We start from the raw sequence: 13881 nt of genomic DNA on the forward strand, positions 1-13881 counted from the left end.
ATTAATCAGAAATCACTTCTACATACATACATACATATAGACAGACAGACAGACAGACAGACAGACATATAGACACACAGACAGACAGTCAGACAGACAGACAGACAGACAGACAGATAGATAGATAGACAGGTAGGCAGACAGACAGACAGACAGACAGACAGACAGACAGATAGATAGATAGATAGATAGATAGATAGATAGATAGATAGATAGATAGATAGATAGATAGATAGATAGATAGATAGATAGATAGATAGATCGATGGATGGATGGATGGATGGACGGACGGACGGACGGACGGACAGACAGACAGACAGACAGACAGACAGATAGATAGATAGATAGATAGATAGATAGATAGATAGATAGATAGATAGATAGATAGATAGATAGATAGATAGCAAAGTAGATAGTAAAGTAGCAATTATACATAAAACACTGAACCATAATCTTCAAATACAAAAACAAAATTTAATAAAATACTCAGAAAGACACAAAGATAAATGTATATACCTCGTTCCATATGTTAGGAAAAATTTTTATAAATGCTCTTTCTTCCCAAGTGCTATTAGAGCATGGAATGGGTTGCCTGAGCTAGCCAGGAAAACCAGTGACTTGGCAGACTTTAGGTCATTGGTTAATATGCATGACTAGATAGATAGATAGATAGATAGATAGATAGATAGATAGATAGATAGATAGATAGATAGATAGATAGATAGATAGATAGATAGATAGATAGATAAATAGATAGATAGATAGATAGATAGATAGATAGATGAGATATCGTAGTTATCATTTAAAGCAAAAGAAAGTTGTGTCTATAACATCGAATGATGATATTCATATGATATCGGAGGTACTAAATGACCAATATCTGATCTAAAAATCGAAAATGATAAAAATCTGAAATTCGTTTTATCAGTGTATACTAAATAATTCTTCTTCCAGAATGTCCCAGGATCTATAATGTACTAGAACAGTGTTTCCCAAACTGTGTTCCGCGAACCCTTAGTGTTCCTTGACGCCTGAGTAGGTGTTCCACGAACTACTGGAACAATGAACTAGTTGGCTACCACTTTAGTTAATCTCTCTAACAACTAGCAAAGTGTTCCGCTAAATATTCAAAATGTGCGAAGTGTTCCATTAGGGAAAAAAGTCTGGGAAACACTTTACTCAAGAAGATTAAAATATTTTATGGATTATTAATCTTATATTCGATAATAAGCCTAATCAATAAATTTTTGATCATACCGGCCTTTGTTGTTTTTATATATCTAAAATATTTACAATTTCCCGCATGGTCATGTTTGACTATGTCAATATCTTGTAGGAGGCGCGTCGCTAGAGCGGTAAAGCGCTTGACTTCCAAACCGGGGTCCGGGTTCGAATCCTAGTCAAGACTAGGATTTTTAATTTCGGGATCTTCGGGCGCCTCTGAGTCCACCCAGCTCTAATGGGTACCCTACATCATTTGGGGAAAAGTAAAGGCGGTTGGTCGTTGTGCTGGCCTCATGACACCCTCGTTAACCGTTGGCCACAAAATCAGATGACCTTTACATCATCTGCCCTATAGACCACAAGGTCTGAAAGGGGAAATAAAATAACCGAAATCTTGTAACCGAATTATTTAGTGCTAGACTTGACTTGCTTCACTATAGACAGAAAGTGCAAGAAAAGAATGTAGCAATGAAGTCATACAGACAAACTCTTCTCATCAAGGGAGGCCATTCAATCCAAATGTTTATTCGTCTTTATCTCTATTTTTTTGACATCTTTGTTTACATCTTGTGGTAAATGACGTGATACTTGGGGTACGAAACTTTTCCCTGTTTTTTGACACGTTTCATTTGAGATGTTTATCCTATGTTTAAATTTGAATATGTTTTTAAGACGTAAACGTGAGCAACGATCAAATTGAAATGCAATGTTCGAAAACAGATGATGTATGATTAGTATAAAATATACAGAGCACTTTTAGGTATTGGTTTCTTATGTTTTTTTTTTGTTGTTTTTTTTTTTGGGGGGGGGGGTTATTGGAGGTTTAAACCTAATTTGCCAAGATGCATCAAACACAACATAGGTTTTTAAGTACTAATTGTTTTATCTAGTTAACTTCTAGTGTCTATTGTTCCTCTATTTATATTTTTAAAAAAATGGAACATTACAAAACATGTCTTACAAACGTATGGTTTACATTCAATGTTAAAACTAAATATGTAAAAAAAAAATATTTTAAAAAAATTTATGATGTCATTTATTAAAAGGATTTGTTTGGAAAAAAGCTAATGCATGAATGTTATCTCATATTGTTTGTTTGGGTACAGTTTATTGAAAATCTAGGGTAACATTTTATGAAGTCAGTATTACTATGTCGATGGAGTTTAGGAAAGCAACATATATTTAGCCCAACAGTGGTTGGTGTGGACTTATATACTGATTTGTTTAATGGTTTCTTCATACATTCTTCTTCTTCCTCGTTCTCATTTTTATGTTGGAGCGTTCAGATGACTAGACCAATACATGAGATAAACGCGCAGTGGTTTCCAAAATCAGGGAGCGCTCCATATAGTAATCTTTCTATTGAGGTGTTTTTTGGGCCATTGTCTTGTTCGGGGCTCTTGTTAAATAGAGCAGTTTTGAAGGACATGTTTGGCATTCTCTGGTGACACTCCAAACGGGCAGATTTCACTGGTTCCAATGTTGAGCTTCCGGAACATATGTTGTCTCATTCTGTTGTGTCCGGTCCTGAGTTGAAAGATTAGACGTTGGTCTTGTCGGGATAGCTTATAATAGGCATCATCTTTCTTGTGATTCGGATGAGAGCTTGTCCATTTCTCATTTATTTTATTCACTATTAGTTTCTTCATTTCTTCTGAATAGAGTGCAATGTTTATTGGCGTGTTTTATAAATTGAAAGTTATTTTTTTTTTGTTATCTTTCAAATTTTCATTTAATGATTTTTGTCTTAGTGTTTAACTGAGAAATGTTTCCTGCCCTAGTTAGCATTAGCGCATTATAACACAATCGGACAGATAAGTTTACTTTAATCTTTTTTGTTTTGTCTTTTTTTAAAATTAATTTCTACCGGATGAAGGTCTCGTGGCCCAAGCTTCTTGTAGCTTTATTTCCGTAGAGAATTTTTTGTTTTAGATGTTTATCTTGTGTATTCTCTTCCCAGCAAAAGTCTCAGCTCATTTGAACTCTAGACTATCACAAAGATAAAAATTATATAATCAGTACTATGTCCGGTACACATTTAAATACGCTGAAAAGTAATTTTACTTGTATATAAATATTAGCTTCGTATATTAGGTAACTGACACAGTATTGTTTGAGAATCTCTGTGATTCACTTGAAATTTATGGTTAATATGTTTCACGTGAAATTGGAATTATGGGTAAAACCTCGTTCTGGGAGCTGACCATTCATTCATTGGCCTCCTTCAGTCGTAGAACGACTATGGTTCATCTCAGAGCACACTTCCCCATGTGGCTGTGGAGCCCTATTTTGGAGAGACACTCCCGTTCACAGATAGCACAGATTAAGGTGGCTTTTGCTTCGGTGTTGGAGGAGCTGACCGTTTTTTCGGATTGTACGTTTTTCTTCCTGAGCTGAGACCCATGTACTTTCGCTGTTCATAGCTTTCTTGGTCACTGTCTCTCTCCATCTGTTGCGGTCTAGAGCTATGTCTTCCGAATTGTCAGTATTGATGTTCACTGATTTGAGGTCACGTTTTATTACATCTATGTAACGGAGGTGGGGGCGACCAGTTTTTTTTGTGCCAGTCGCGAGTAGTCCATAGAGGATGACTTTTGGGATGCGCTTGTCCTCCATCCGGCGAACATGTCCAAGCCAGCGCAAACGGCGTTGTCTGAGGGCTCTTGTAGTCAGTAGTCACCATGGCCATAGAAGTGAATACATGTATAATGCATATTGTGTAAAAAGCATTACTAGTTGTGCACTTGAAATACTCCATTGGGTTTTATAATTGATTTCTGTGAAGTATTACTTGTATTTCCTGATGGCTGGACTTGTGTGTTGTTACTTTATATTTAATTAAATATATTGTCTGCTACTCATTACATCATGTTCTGAATCTCTATGTTTGTTGTGCTATTCTAGTTATAGTACTCAGTGTGGGATGTATGGGGTATCTAGGAGGGGTAGCACCTCTAGTGGACAGGCAGTCGTACCCTCTTTTTGAGGGTAGCTTGGCTCACTCTTGGTCCCCACTCGGTATCCAACTCTCACCTGTGGCTCCCAGAAGCTGTAGCATGCGCAGCGGCCACACCCCGGAAACGGCTTTGACTGGCCGGCTAAACCAGGTAGAGGGTATCTGACGTGTCCATGGCACTCAGTACACTGAGGTTCTGTCAAGCCTATCATGTGAAGTCTGGACTTGGCGGCCTGTGCGTAACGTCACAAAACTAGACTAATCGAACAGAATGGCAAGTACCAGCACAGTGCTGTGGAGTACTCAAGAGCAGGACAAGACACACAGAAAGTCTCTGGACATCCACTGCACCCAAACTTGTCCCCGGACGTCTTGATCAAATCTTGGTTCCGGAAAAGGACGGGCTTTAGGGTGAGAGAGTGAAGTCGACGTGTTGCGCGAATCCTCCTCACTTTAATCCAAATTCCAGCGCAAGTCACTTGTCATCCCCCCCCCCAACACAACCAAACCAAAGTCCTGTGGCGACAGGCAAGCAGTGAAGCGGTAGGTGTGGGCACACTGGAAGCCGTAGCTGCAACCCTTCACACAAGCGGCTCAGGCCATATGGTCGTTCACCACTGACACAGAGCAGCAATGGAGTCCGGCAGCCCCCTGAGTGGTTGAGCAGCCCTATTTAGGAGTGCACTGCTCACCTCCATAGCACGAGGACAGGGCTAGAAAAGGTGCCCCAAAAATTGCCTGCTCAAAACTAGTACTCAGTAGTAGACATACGCGGCAAAAAATCAAGTGAAGACAAGTACATTCAATTTTCGAACAGCAGACACTTTAATAAGCACCAGAAGAGGTGCTATATAAATATAAAGTTACATTTCGTTACAGTAACGAAACACTGAGAATACCTACCTCTAATGCATAACAGAAATTAAACTTATTATATATATACATTTTGTTCAAAAAAAAATTGAACACTTTTAGTTCACCTTAGAGAACTCATATGTTTTTCTAACTTTAAAAAAAATTGTCTATAAACAAGTCGAGTGGATAAGAAAATGTTATATTTTATAGAAAGGCTAGAGTGTCAGGTAAGATTTACACTGGCTATCTATCTGAAAGCGCACCTGTTATCTTCACGTTGGCTATTGACGCTGTAATAGTGGCCTGTAATAAAATGATATACCTCTTTAGAATTCAGTTTGAATTAATTACTGGCCATTTGCCGTGACCTTCAGAGCCCGAGTGACATTGATCAAAGTGCTGGAGAGGAGACTGATAATTACCAAGAAAATTCGTGATTAATTGTTGGAGAACTAGGATAAAAATAGCATTCTCTCAAGACTTGTCCCCTATCCATGACTAAGAAACATTGACAGGAGTTAGCTTACTTAGCTATGACTGACGATGCCACTCAGATGGTAAGAACTGTAGTTCTCGTATGTCGTCATAAACTGAAGGCCAAACATGTCTCCAGTTCTTGTCTGTCCATAGATCTAAATTTGTCACGCGGTCTTCAGCCTATACTTATTCTCTCATTGTTTGGTTGAGACAAAATTTGATATTTGAGCAATTTGAAGAGCTAGCAAGTCAAAGGCAGAGTTAATGACAGTAGAATGGGTGCGTGCAGAGGCGTAGTGAGTAGAACGTGCGCCCGGGCAAGGTACATTATTTGCGCCCACACCATTTTCCAAGAACATCACATTGAAATATAGGCTGCATCGCGCCCCATTGCCCCCGCCCCTCACTACGTCTCTGGGTGCGTGGGTAAAGCGTTTAATTTATTTTTCAAGGGATAACAACAATAACAGCTGTATTTTCATCATAGCTAAAAATCCACATTTAACAAAAAAAGAAATTTAAAAAATCAATGTTTCAAACATTACAGTTATTTAGAGTTATAGAATGCAAACCGTTTACGCGACATTTATAAACCTGGCTTCATTGACTAGTAGTTGGAATTTGAATTTTTAAATCCAAACAGCTACAGAAAGTGATAAAATATGACAAAACTTCATCTGTATGAGCCATTTGTGTTGAGTAGCAGGAGCTTAATTTATATGTATGAAAAGATTTGCTACCATGACCAGTGACTGTGTATTTTTTTTTTATTACGTATTTGTGTGGTTACATCAATATCTTTATACACAACACAAAGGACAACAAAACAAAGTGACGAAGACTTCTTATAATTAAGAGTTCCAAAATGTGTGCTTCACCGGAGCCAAAAGTTTTGATTTAGATCGTAGGTGAAGATCAACTGCTCTATTTTGTCCCAGGGAAATAGGTTCCATTAACATTGTTATACTCAACACTGAGGACAGCAAACAGTGTGTTAAGGACTTTTAGGTCGCTGTTGTTCTAACAATCGAACTGAATGTCTAGAATCTCCACTTCACCGGGGACAAAGGTTACTTTAGCAACAATTGTCGAAGTTTCGCTGCCAATTTTTTTTTATTACGTTTGAGCTGCCATGCCTGTATAGACAGTGTATAAAATTATGGTGTCGTAAAGTACGTATTAAATGTGGTACTTTTTGAGGACTTCCACCAAAGATGCTTGCGCTCCATCATGGACATACGTTGGCAAGACCGCACAACAAACAGCGATGTCCTTGCGAACGCCTGTATGGACAGTATAGAGGGACTTCTTATGGTCTGACAGTTGCGCTGGGTAGGCACGTATCCCGTATGGGAGACGAACGCATGCCAAAGGCAGTCTTTTTTTGGTGAGCTAAAAGGTGGTCGACGTAACAGAGGCGCCCCACGGAAGCGCTTCAAAGACCAGCTTAGGCGTGAACTTTCCTTGGCTGACATAGAAGAGAGCACCTGGTTGCCTGCGGCCTCAGAACGAGACAGCTGGAGGTCACTCACGAAGGCCGATGGATACACATTTGAGACCAAAAGAAAATACGCTGCTGAGGACAAGTGCATACGGCGAGGGGAAAATCTAAATCGACCGCCTGCGGACAATGGTTATGCTTGCCCTGGATGTGGCAAAATATGCAGGTCACAGCTGAGGCTGCGCTGCCACGGGAAATACTGCACCTCTGATATATCTTCGGACTCGAAGACAAGCCTTATTAAATGTGGTACAAAAGAGTTACTAGTTATGCAGTTTTTCCTGTTCACTCTTGTATGTTCTCATCTCAAAAATTGTTTAATATGTAAAAACCAATGTTTCTTAAGCATTATGACCTTTTGACATCAATATTTTACATAATCTTACTTCCGTTCCATGCCTGAGGATTCATCATTTAACTTCCACTTATAACTCACTGTGCAGATCTCGGTATTCAAATTATCTTTCTTTAGAGGAGTAACTCTCTGTTTTAATCATTATTCCGTTTGAAGTCAAGTGTAGTTTGTTTTCTTATTGCCTTGGCTCATTTTTTGAAACATTTATCTTTTTTTTCTTTTTTTTTTTTCAACCAAAATTTAGTTTTACAATTATGCTGTAAAGACAAAATAGCATTTTGGAGATTTAAGCTACAAATTAAAGACGCAGTTATCTGCCCCTTGTTTACATTTTTTATTTTAAACATCCTGCATACATTCTTCAAGCGATGTGGAGAAATGTGGAGGTGGCATTAAAACATAAAGAAAATCGTAAGATAGGAAAAGTGTAAGATTTGGAGTCACTTACACTAAACTTTTCGAGGTAACCTATGTACAAAGATTACTGTTACAAATAAAATAAAGAAGAAAATAAATTTGGATCCTTATCACCAAACTAGAATTTTATATACTCCGAGTAGATTTATACAATCGCATAACAACGATTTTGTTTCTGGAAAATGGGAGGGGTTGGGAGAAACTGAAGCTGAGTAATATATATTTGTACTATATTTTATACATATATATATTTATACTATATTATATATATATATATATTATATATATATTATTCAGTTTTTATGAGAAGATTAATCGCTCTTTAAAAAGGTTATCAGCTTTATAAATGTAGAATCGCATTGAAAAAAACAACTTTTTAATGTTAATTAAATGTTAATTATTTCTTTGTACATAGGCAGATTTGTTTAAATAGAATACATTTATAACAAAACACAAATGTACTTGTGACACTAGAGCATAGGAGTACGGGAAACTTATTGAAAGATAACTCTAGGACATCCAAGTACTCACTCTTGAAGCCGAATTGCGGTACGCACGAGGATGACCTACAGAGTTTCTAAACATACACTAGGGGAACCCCCACCCTCAGTAGTGGGCCTGTTTTGTTCACCCTAGTTGCGGGCCTGTTTTCTTCACGCTTGTAGCGGGTCTGTTTTGTTCACGCTAGTAGTGGACCTGTTTTGTTCCCGCTAAAAAAAAAAACAACAACAAAAAACGCGAACACTACAATTATATATGCACAGCATAAAGTTGACCACTCTGATGTAAGAAAGACTTGTTGACTCTAGAATCGCATTGGCGAAGGCGTTTTGAAATATCTTCAAAAGAAAACCGTCAGTTCTACAAACGGCGACCTAACAGGCTAACCCAATGATTATACATTTAACATACGCAGTCTAAAGTTATCTGTGTTTTATGGACTAGGACTTCCTTGTCCCTTAGATGCGGAGCAAGTGGAGACAAAGTGTAGCTAGTTAAAAGTTATATTCATTTAGAGTGGAACCACTTTAAAGATTATGATCTAAACAGAAGCGTGCCATTAAAGAGAAATAACTCAGAAGTGTAACAATGTTACCAACTGGGTATTTTAAGTGACGTAAGCTTAAGTTTAAACAGGAGCTGTTTTGGGGCCTACTTTTTTTTCCCATATAAACTGTTCTGGGTTTGTTTTAGTCAATAGTCATAGTCTCAAGTGTGCACATCTGAACAAAATATAACTTCGCGTTCAAGGGTTACAAACATTACTGTTACTTGACATTTACAAAATACTAGTCCTAATTTGAATGTATACACCAGTGATGCCCAACCTAATTCAACCTGCGGGCCAATTTAATTCCGACACTGGTGTCGCGGGCCACATGACCGTAAAGGTACAAAAATGAAAAAAAACTAATTTTATAGAAACTTGTGGATTTAGTTCATACTACTTACTGGACTTACATTTATTAATGATATTATGGTAGGCCTACACGTCAGAAAATGGCTTTATTTCTCAAGTTAAAATGTAAATATTCCCATTGATCCACCAATTTTAGACGTAGTTTAAAAATCTTTTTTTTTGTTTCGCAGCACATGCCAAGAATGACGTAATATTTGTTTTATAATGTCGCTTATTTGTTGTTTAAAAAAAGAACACAGTCACACTTTCTTTACAAAAAAAAATAAAATTGGTTCACTTCCCTGGTAGATTCTAAATTCCACTGGTAGTTACTTCAACTTTCCCATTTCATAATCGTACAAATGGGGGCCCTGGTGTAGGTAAGATACATTTTTTAATATTTTTTTTTTATAAAAGGAGGGGTTTTGTACTCTTTGTGCCGAAGTTTTGGCGGGCCGGACGGAACTACGTCGCGGGCCGGATCTGGCCCGCGGGCCGTAGTTTGGGCATCACTGGTATACACTATTGGCTCTAACTCTGTTCAGAATTAATTAAAATTATTCTAAACTCAGCTTGACAGATTAAGATGTAATTTTGATATTAATTTGCTAGGTGCAAACACTACCTAAGCTCTAAGCCCAGCGTCAACGTATAAAAAAATAAAGTATAAATTTAATTATCAATCGATTAGAGAACTTTATCAGGCATTAAAATACGATGCTGGATTAGTTCTGCAAACCCTACAACGTCCAATTATTAGCGATAACATTTATGTTCCATTTGTTATTTTGTGTGAAGAAGTTATATTATATTATTATCTTATTATCGGATTATCTCCTTTGGACATTTCCAATATTGAAAAAAAAAAAGGCACAGCAGATTAACAGATACGCATATTCTAACTTCTAAATCTGTTGTTTTTTCTTCCTTTTAGGATAATTGTTTGTCTAACATATTTTGGGTCTTTCTTTAGATTTGAAGCTAATTGCGTACTTGCCCAAACCTCCTGCGGTAGGCGTAGGATGGCAGCGGAAACGGTTCGAACCCGGGACAATCGTTACCATTAAACGACAGTCCAGAGCGCATATCGCACGACCAGGCAGCCATGTAGTTTTGTTAACGGTATTTAAAGAAATAAGACGTGGATTAAACATCAAGACGTGCCACGTCTCTTTCAGATAAGACAAGAATTCATCAAAAGAAGTTCCAATGTGTTCTTTACTAGGATAAATGAGGCTTTCTTTTTAGTTATTATTACGGAATCCTAGAAACATATTCTCGCTGCTTTAAGAAGCTTCCCTTTCTTTCATGATCTATATCTGCACACGGTTGAATAATAGAATGAATGATGCTAGATACAATCCCACAGAGAAATCGAACATTTGATGCCGACGTTTTGATCACGTAGAGACAGAGAGAGAGAGAGAGAGAAACAGAGAGAGAGACAGAAAGACAGAGAGAGAAAGAGAGACAGAGAGAGAGAGACAGAGAGAAAGACAGACAGACAGAGAGACAGAGAGAGAGAGAGAGACGAAAGGTCCTATGAAAATATAAAAGAAAGAAAGATGAGATAGATTATTATTATTGCTTTTTTATTGCGCATCCCCTGCTCCTAAAGCCTGTTCACTGCTCTTCTTTTCCAAGTTTATTTGAAGACATTTGCTGGTGGAACGTTCCCGTGCTTTTGTTGGGCGTCAGCAAACATTTTTTTTTTTTGGGGGGGGGGGGGGCAAGATCTAGAGACAGTGGGGGAAAAAGAAGGTGGGTAATATAAAGCCTTTTGATTTCAAAGCTATCACTAGGCCTTAGCCTTGCCAAGAGGCGTATGTCTTGATGCTCAGAATACAGAGAACCTCGGAATGAAATCGCAGACTTTTTCTAAAACTTTCTCCAATGTCTTAACATACATAAAAGGATGTGCGAGCTCTCTCTCTCTCTCTCTCTCTCTCTCTCACACCTAAGAAAAGTATTGTCTACAGCTATGGTACATCACTCACTTGGCTAAAATCTTGTTGGGAGGGCTTTGTGTTCTCCCTCTCTCTCTCTCTCTCCCTCTCTCTCACCTAAGAAATCTATTGTCTACAGCTATGGTACATCACTCACTTGGCTAAAATCTTTTAGGGGGGCTCTGTGTTCTCCCTCTCTCTCTCTTTCCCTCTCTCTCTCTCTCTCTCTCTCTCTCTCTCTCTCTCACCTAAGAAAAGTATTGTCTACAGCTATGGTGCATCACTCACTTGGCTAAAATCTTGTTGGGGGGGCTTTGTGTTCTCCCTCTCTCTCTCTCTCCCTCTCTCTCACCTAAGAAATCTATTGTCTACAGCTATGGTACATCACTCACTTGGCTAAAATCTTTTAGGGGGGCTCTGTGTTCTCCCTCTCTCTCTCTTTCCCTCTCTCTCTCTCTCTCACCTAAGAAAAGTATTGTCTACAGCTATGGTGCATCACTCACTTGGCTAAAATCTTGTTGGGGGGGCTTTGTGTTCTCCCTCTCTCTCTCTCTCCCTCTCTCTCACCTAAGAAATCTACTGTCTACAGCTATGGTACATCACTCACTTGGCTAAAATCTTTTAGGGGGGCTCTGTGTTCTCCCTCTCTCTCTCTTTCCCTCTCTCTCTCTCTCTCTCTCTCTCACCTAAGAAAAGTATTGTCTACAGCTATGGTGCATCACTCACTTGGCTAAAATCTTGTTGGGGGGGCTTTGTGTTCTCCCTCTCTCTCTCTCTCTCCCTCTCTCTCACCTAAGAAATCTACTGTCTACAGCTATGGTACATCACTCACTTGGCTAAAATCTTTTAGGGGGGCTCTGTGTTCTCCCTCTCTCTCTCTTTCCCTCTCTCTCTCTCTCTCTCTCTCTCTCACCTAAGAAAAGTATTGTCTACAGCTATGGTGCATCACTCACTTGGCTAAAATCTTGTTGGGGGGCTCTGTGTTCTCCCTCTCTCTCTCTCTCTCATCTAAGAAAACTATTGTCTACAGCTATAGTGCATCACTCACTTGGCTAAAATCTTGTTGGGGGGCTCTGTGTTCTCCCTCTGAAGTTCCTCCTCCAGCTCGTGTTCGATCTTCTCCACGTACCCGTGAGTCTTGGCCAGCACCAGAGTTTCCGCCACCAAAGTCTGCAAGAGAAACACCAAATCTTACAATAGGCCTATACACACAAACTACACGCACAACCTACATGCACCAAGTGCATAGATTAAACACTTGCGCTGCCTGTGCATAATGTGCATCTCTTTGAGGGGTCACGTCTCCCATCAGGAAGTTTTGAAGTCGGTCAATGCACATAGCATCTACGCTTTATGTATGAGAAGACGACTTTGGCTCGGACATGTCACCCACATGCAAGATGGAAGAATCCTTATGAGCATCCTTTATGCTGAGTTTTTATTATTATAGCTTTTATATAGCGCTACTTTCATGCTTATAAGCATGCTCGGAGCGTTTTTGGACCAATCTCTTTTGTGGACCAGTGGGGGGGAAGGGTGGTATCTAGGAGTTGGTTTTCCGTGTTGCCTTTAAGCGCTCAGTAAACACAACTCTGCCCGAGTCGGGTGTCGAACCTCGAGCCCCCTTCTAGGTAGCCGAGCCAAGCCAAGTTCAAGCGCACTTAACCTCTCGACCACGAGAGGAGGGAGTCAGACCCAATGGACACCCAACCTACAGAGATGTCTGCAAGCAAGATCTGAGGACTACGGACATCAATGAAGGTATGTGGGAGTAAATCGGACAGCATGGTGTCAGACTGTGGTATAAACATCACCGAGAACAAAAAGGAATGACTCGTTGGAACGTTCCATTCTTCTATAAGTGTTGTTGTTTTTTGTTAACCAGTACAATAAATATACTTATAGATACCAGTAAAGAGAGATCACTTTTTTTTTATGTTTGTTTTCCAAGTTCCGGACTTTCATTCAGAAACGTTCTTTAAGTTCCTTGCTCAAATTTCCAGCCAGCTAGAAGGAAATGCCACTGGGCAGGTTCGCATTGGGGAGCATTGCGACAACAGCCCGAAGCGCATACCACCTGCCCAGTCAGCCGTCTCTTAAAGGTGTAACCGACTGAATATTCATCGCCCTAACACTGCTGGAATCTTGAATTTTTTACTTACTTGGTTTCGGTCATTAACAAATATCAAACTCAGAATACTATGATTTAAAAAAAAAAACAATAAAAAAGAGATAGATAAAAAAAATAGATAAACAAATAAATAGATAATATAATAATGCTTGTCTTCGAGTCCGAAGATTAATGAGGAATGCAGTATTTCCCGTGGATACGCAGCTCCAGCTGTGACCTACATATTTTGCCAAATCCGGGACAAGCAAAAAAAATAGATAAATAAACAGATTTTAAAAAACAACAAAATACAAAAATAAATATATAGATAAATGAAAAAGATAAATAGATAAATAAAAGATAAATAAAAAGATAAATAAATGGATAAATAAATTTTAAAAAAATATACATATATAAAATAAATAAAAAGATAAATATATAAATAAAAAATCAATCAATAAATAAAAAGATAGATACATAAATAAAAAAAGACAAATAGATAAAAAAAATAAATAGATGGCTCGATCGTGTCCGACAGCACTCTACTGGATGGGGACATGAACAGCAGGATGGCCGGGGCGGTGGCCACCGTGTTACGGTTGCGGAGAGGAGTCTGGGATAACGTGTTGCTGACTGGCGGT

The 13881-nt window shown here is 38.7% G+C and overlaps 1 protein-coding gene across 1 annotated transcript in view; it reads right to left on the reverse strand.

Moving 5' to 3' along the window:
- The window catches only part of LOC106051433 (uncharacterized), a 245402-nt gene that overhangs the window by 109647 nt on the left and 121874 nt on the right, over positions 1 to 13881 (reverse strand). The window contains exon 3 of the mRNA XM_056043751.1: positions 12179 to 12300. Coding sequence (XP_055899726.1) covers positions 12179 to 12300 — 122 coding nt within the window. The remainder of the gene's footprint in view (positions 1 to 12178; positions 12301 to 13881) is intronic.

Source organism: Biomphalaria glabrata, chromosome 10 (genome assembly GCF_947242115.1).
Source record: "Biomphalaria glabrata chromosome 10, xgBioGlab47.1, whole genome shotgun sequence".
In the NCBI taxonomy this organism is placed as follows: Eukaryota; Metazoa; Mollusca; class Gastropoda; family Planorbidae; genus Biomphalaria; species Biomphalaria glabrata.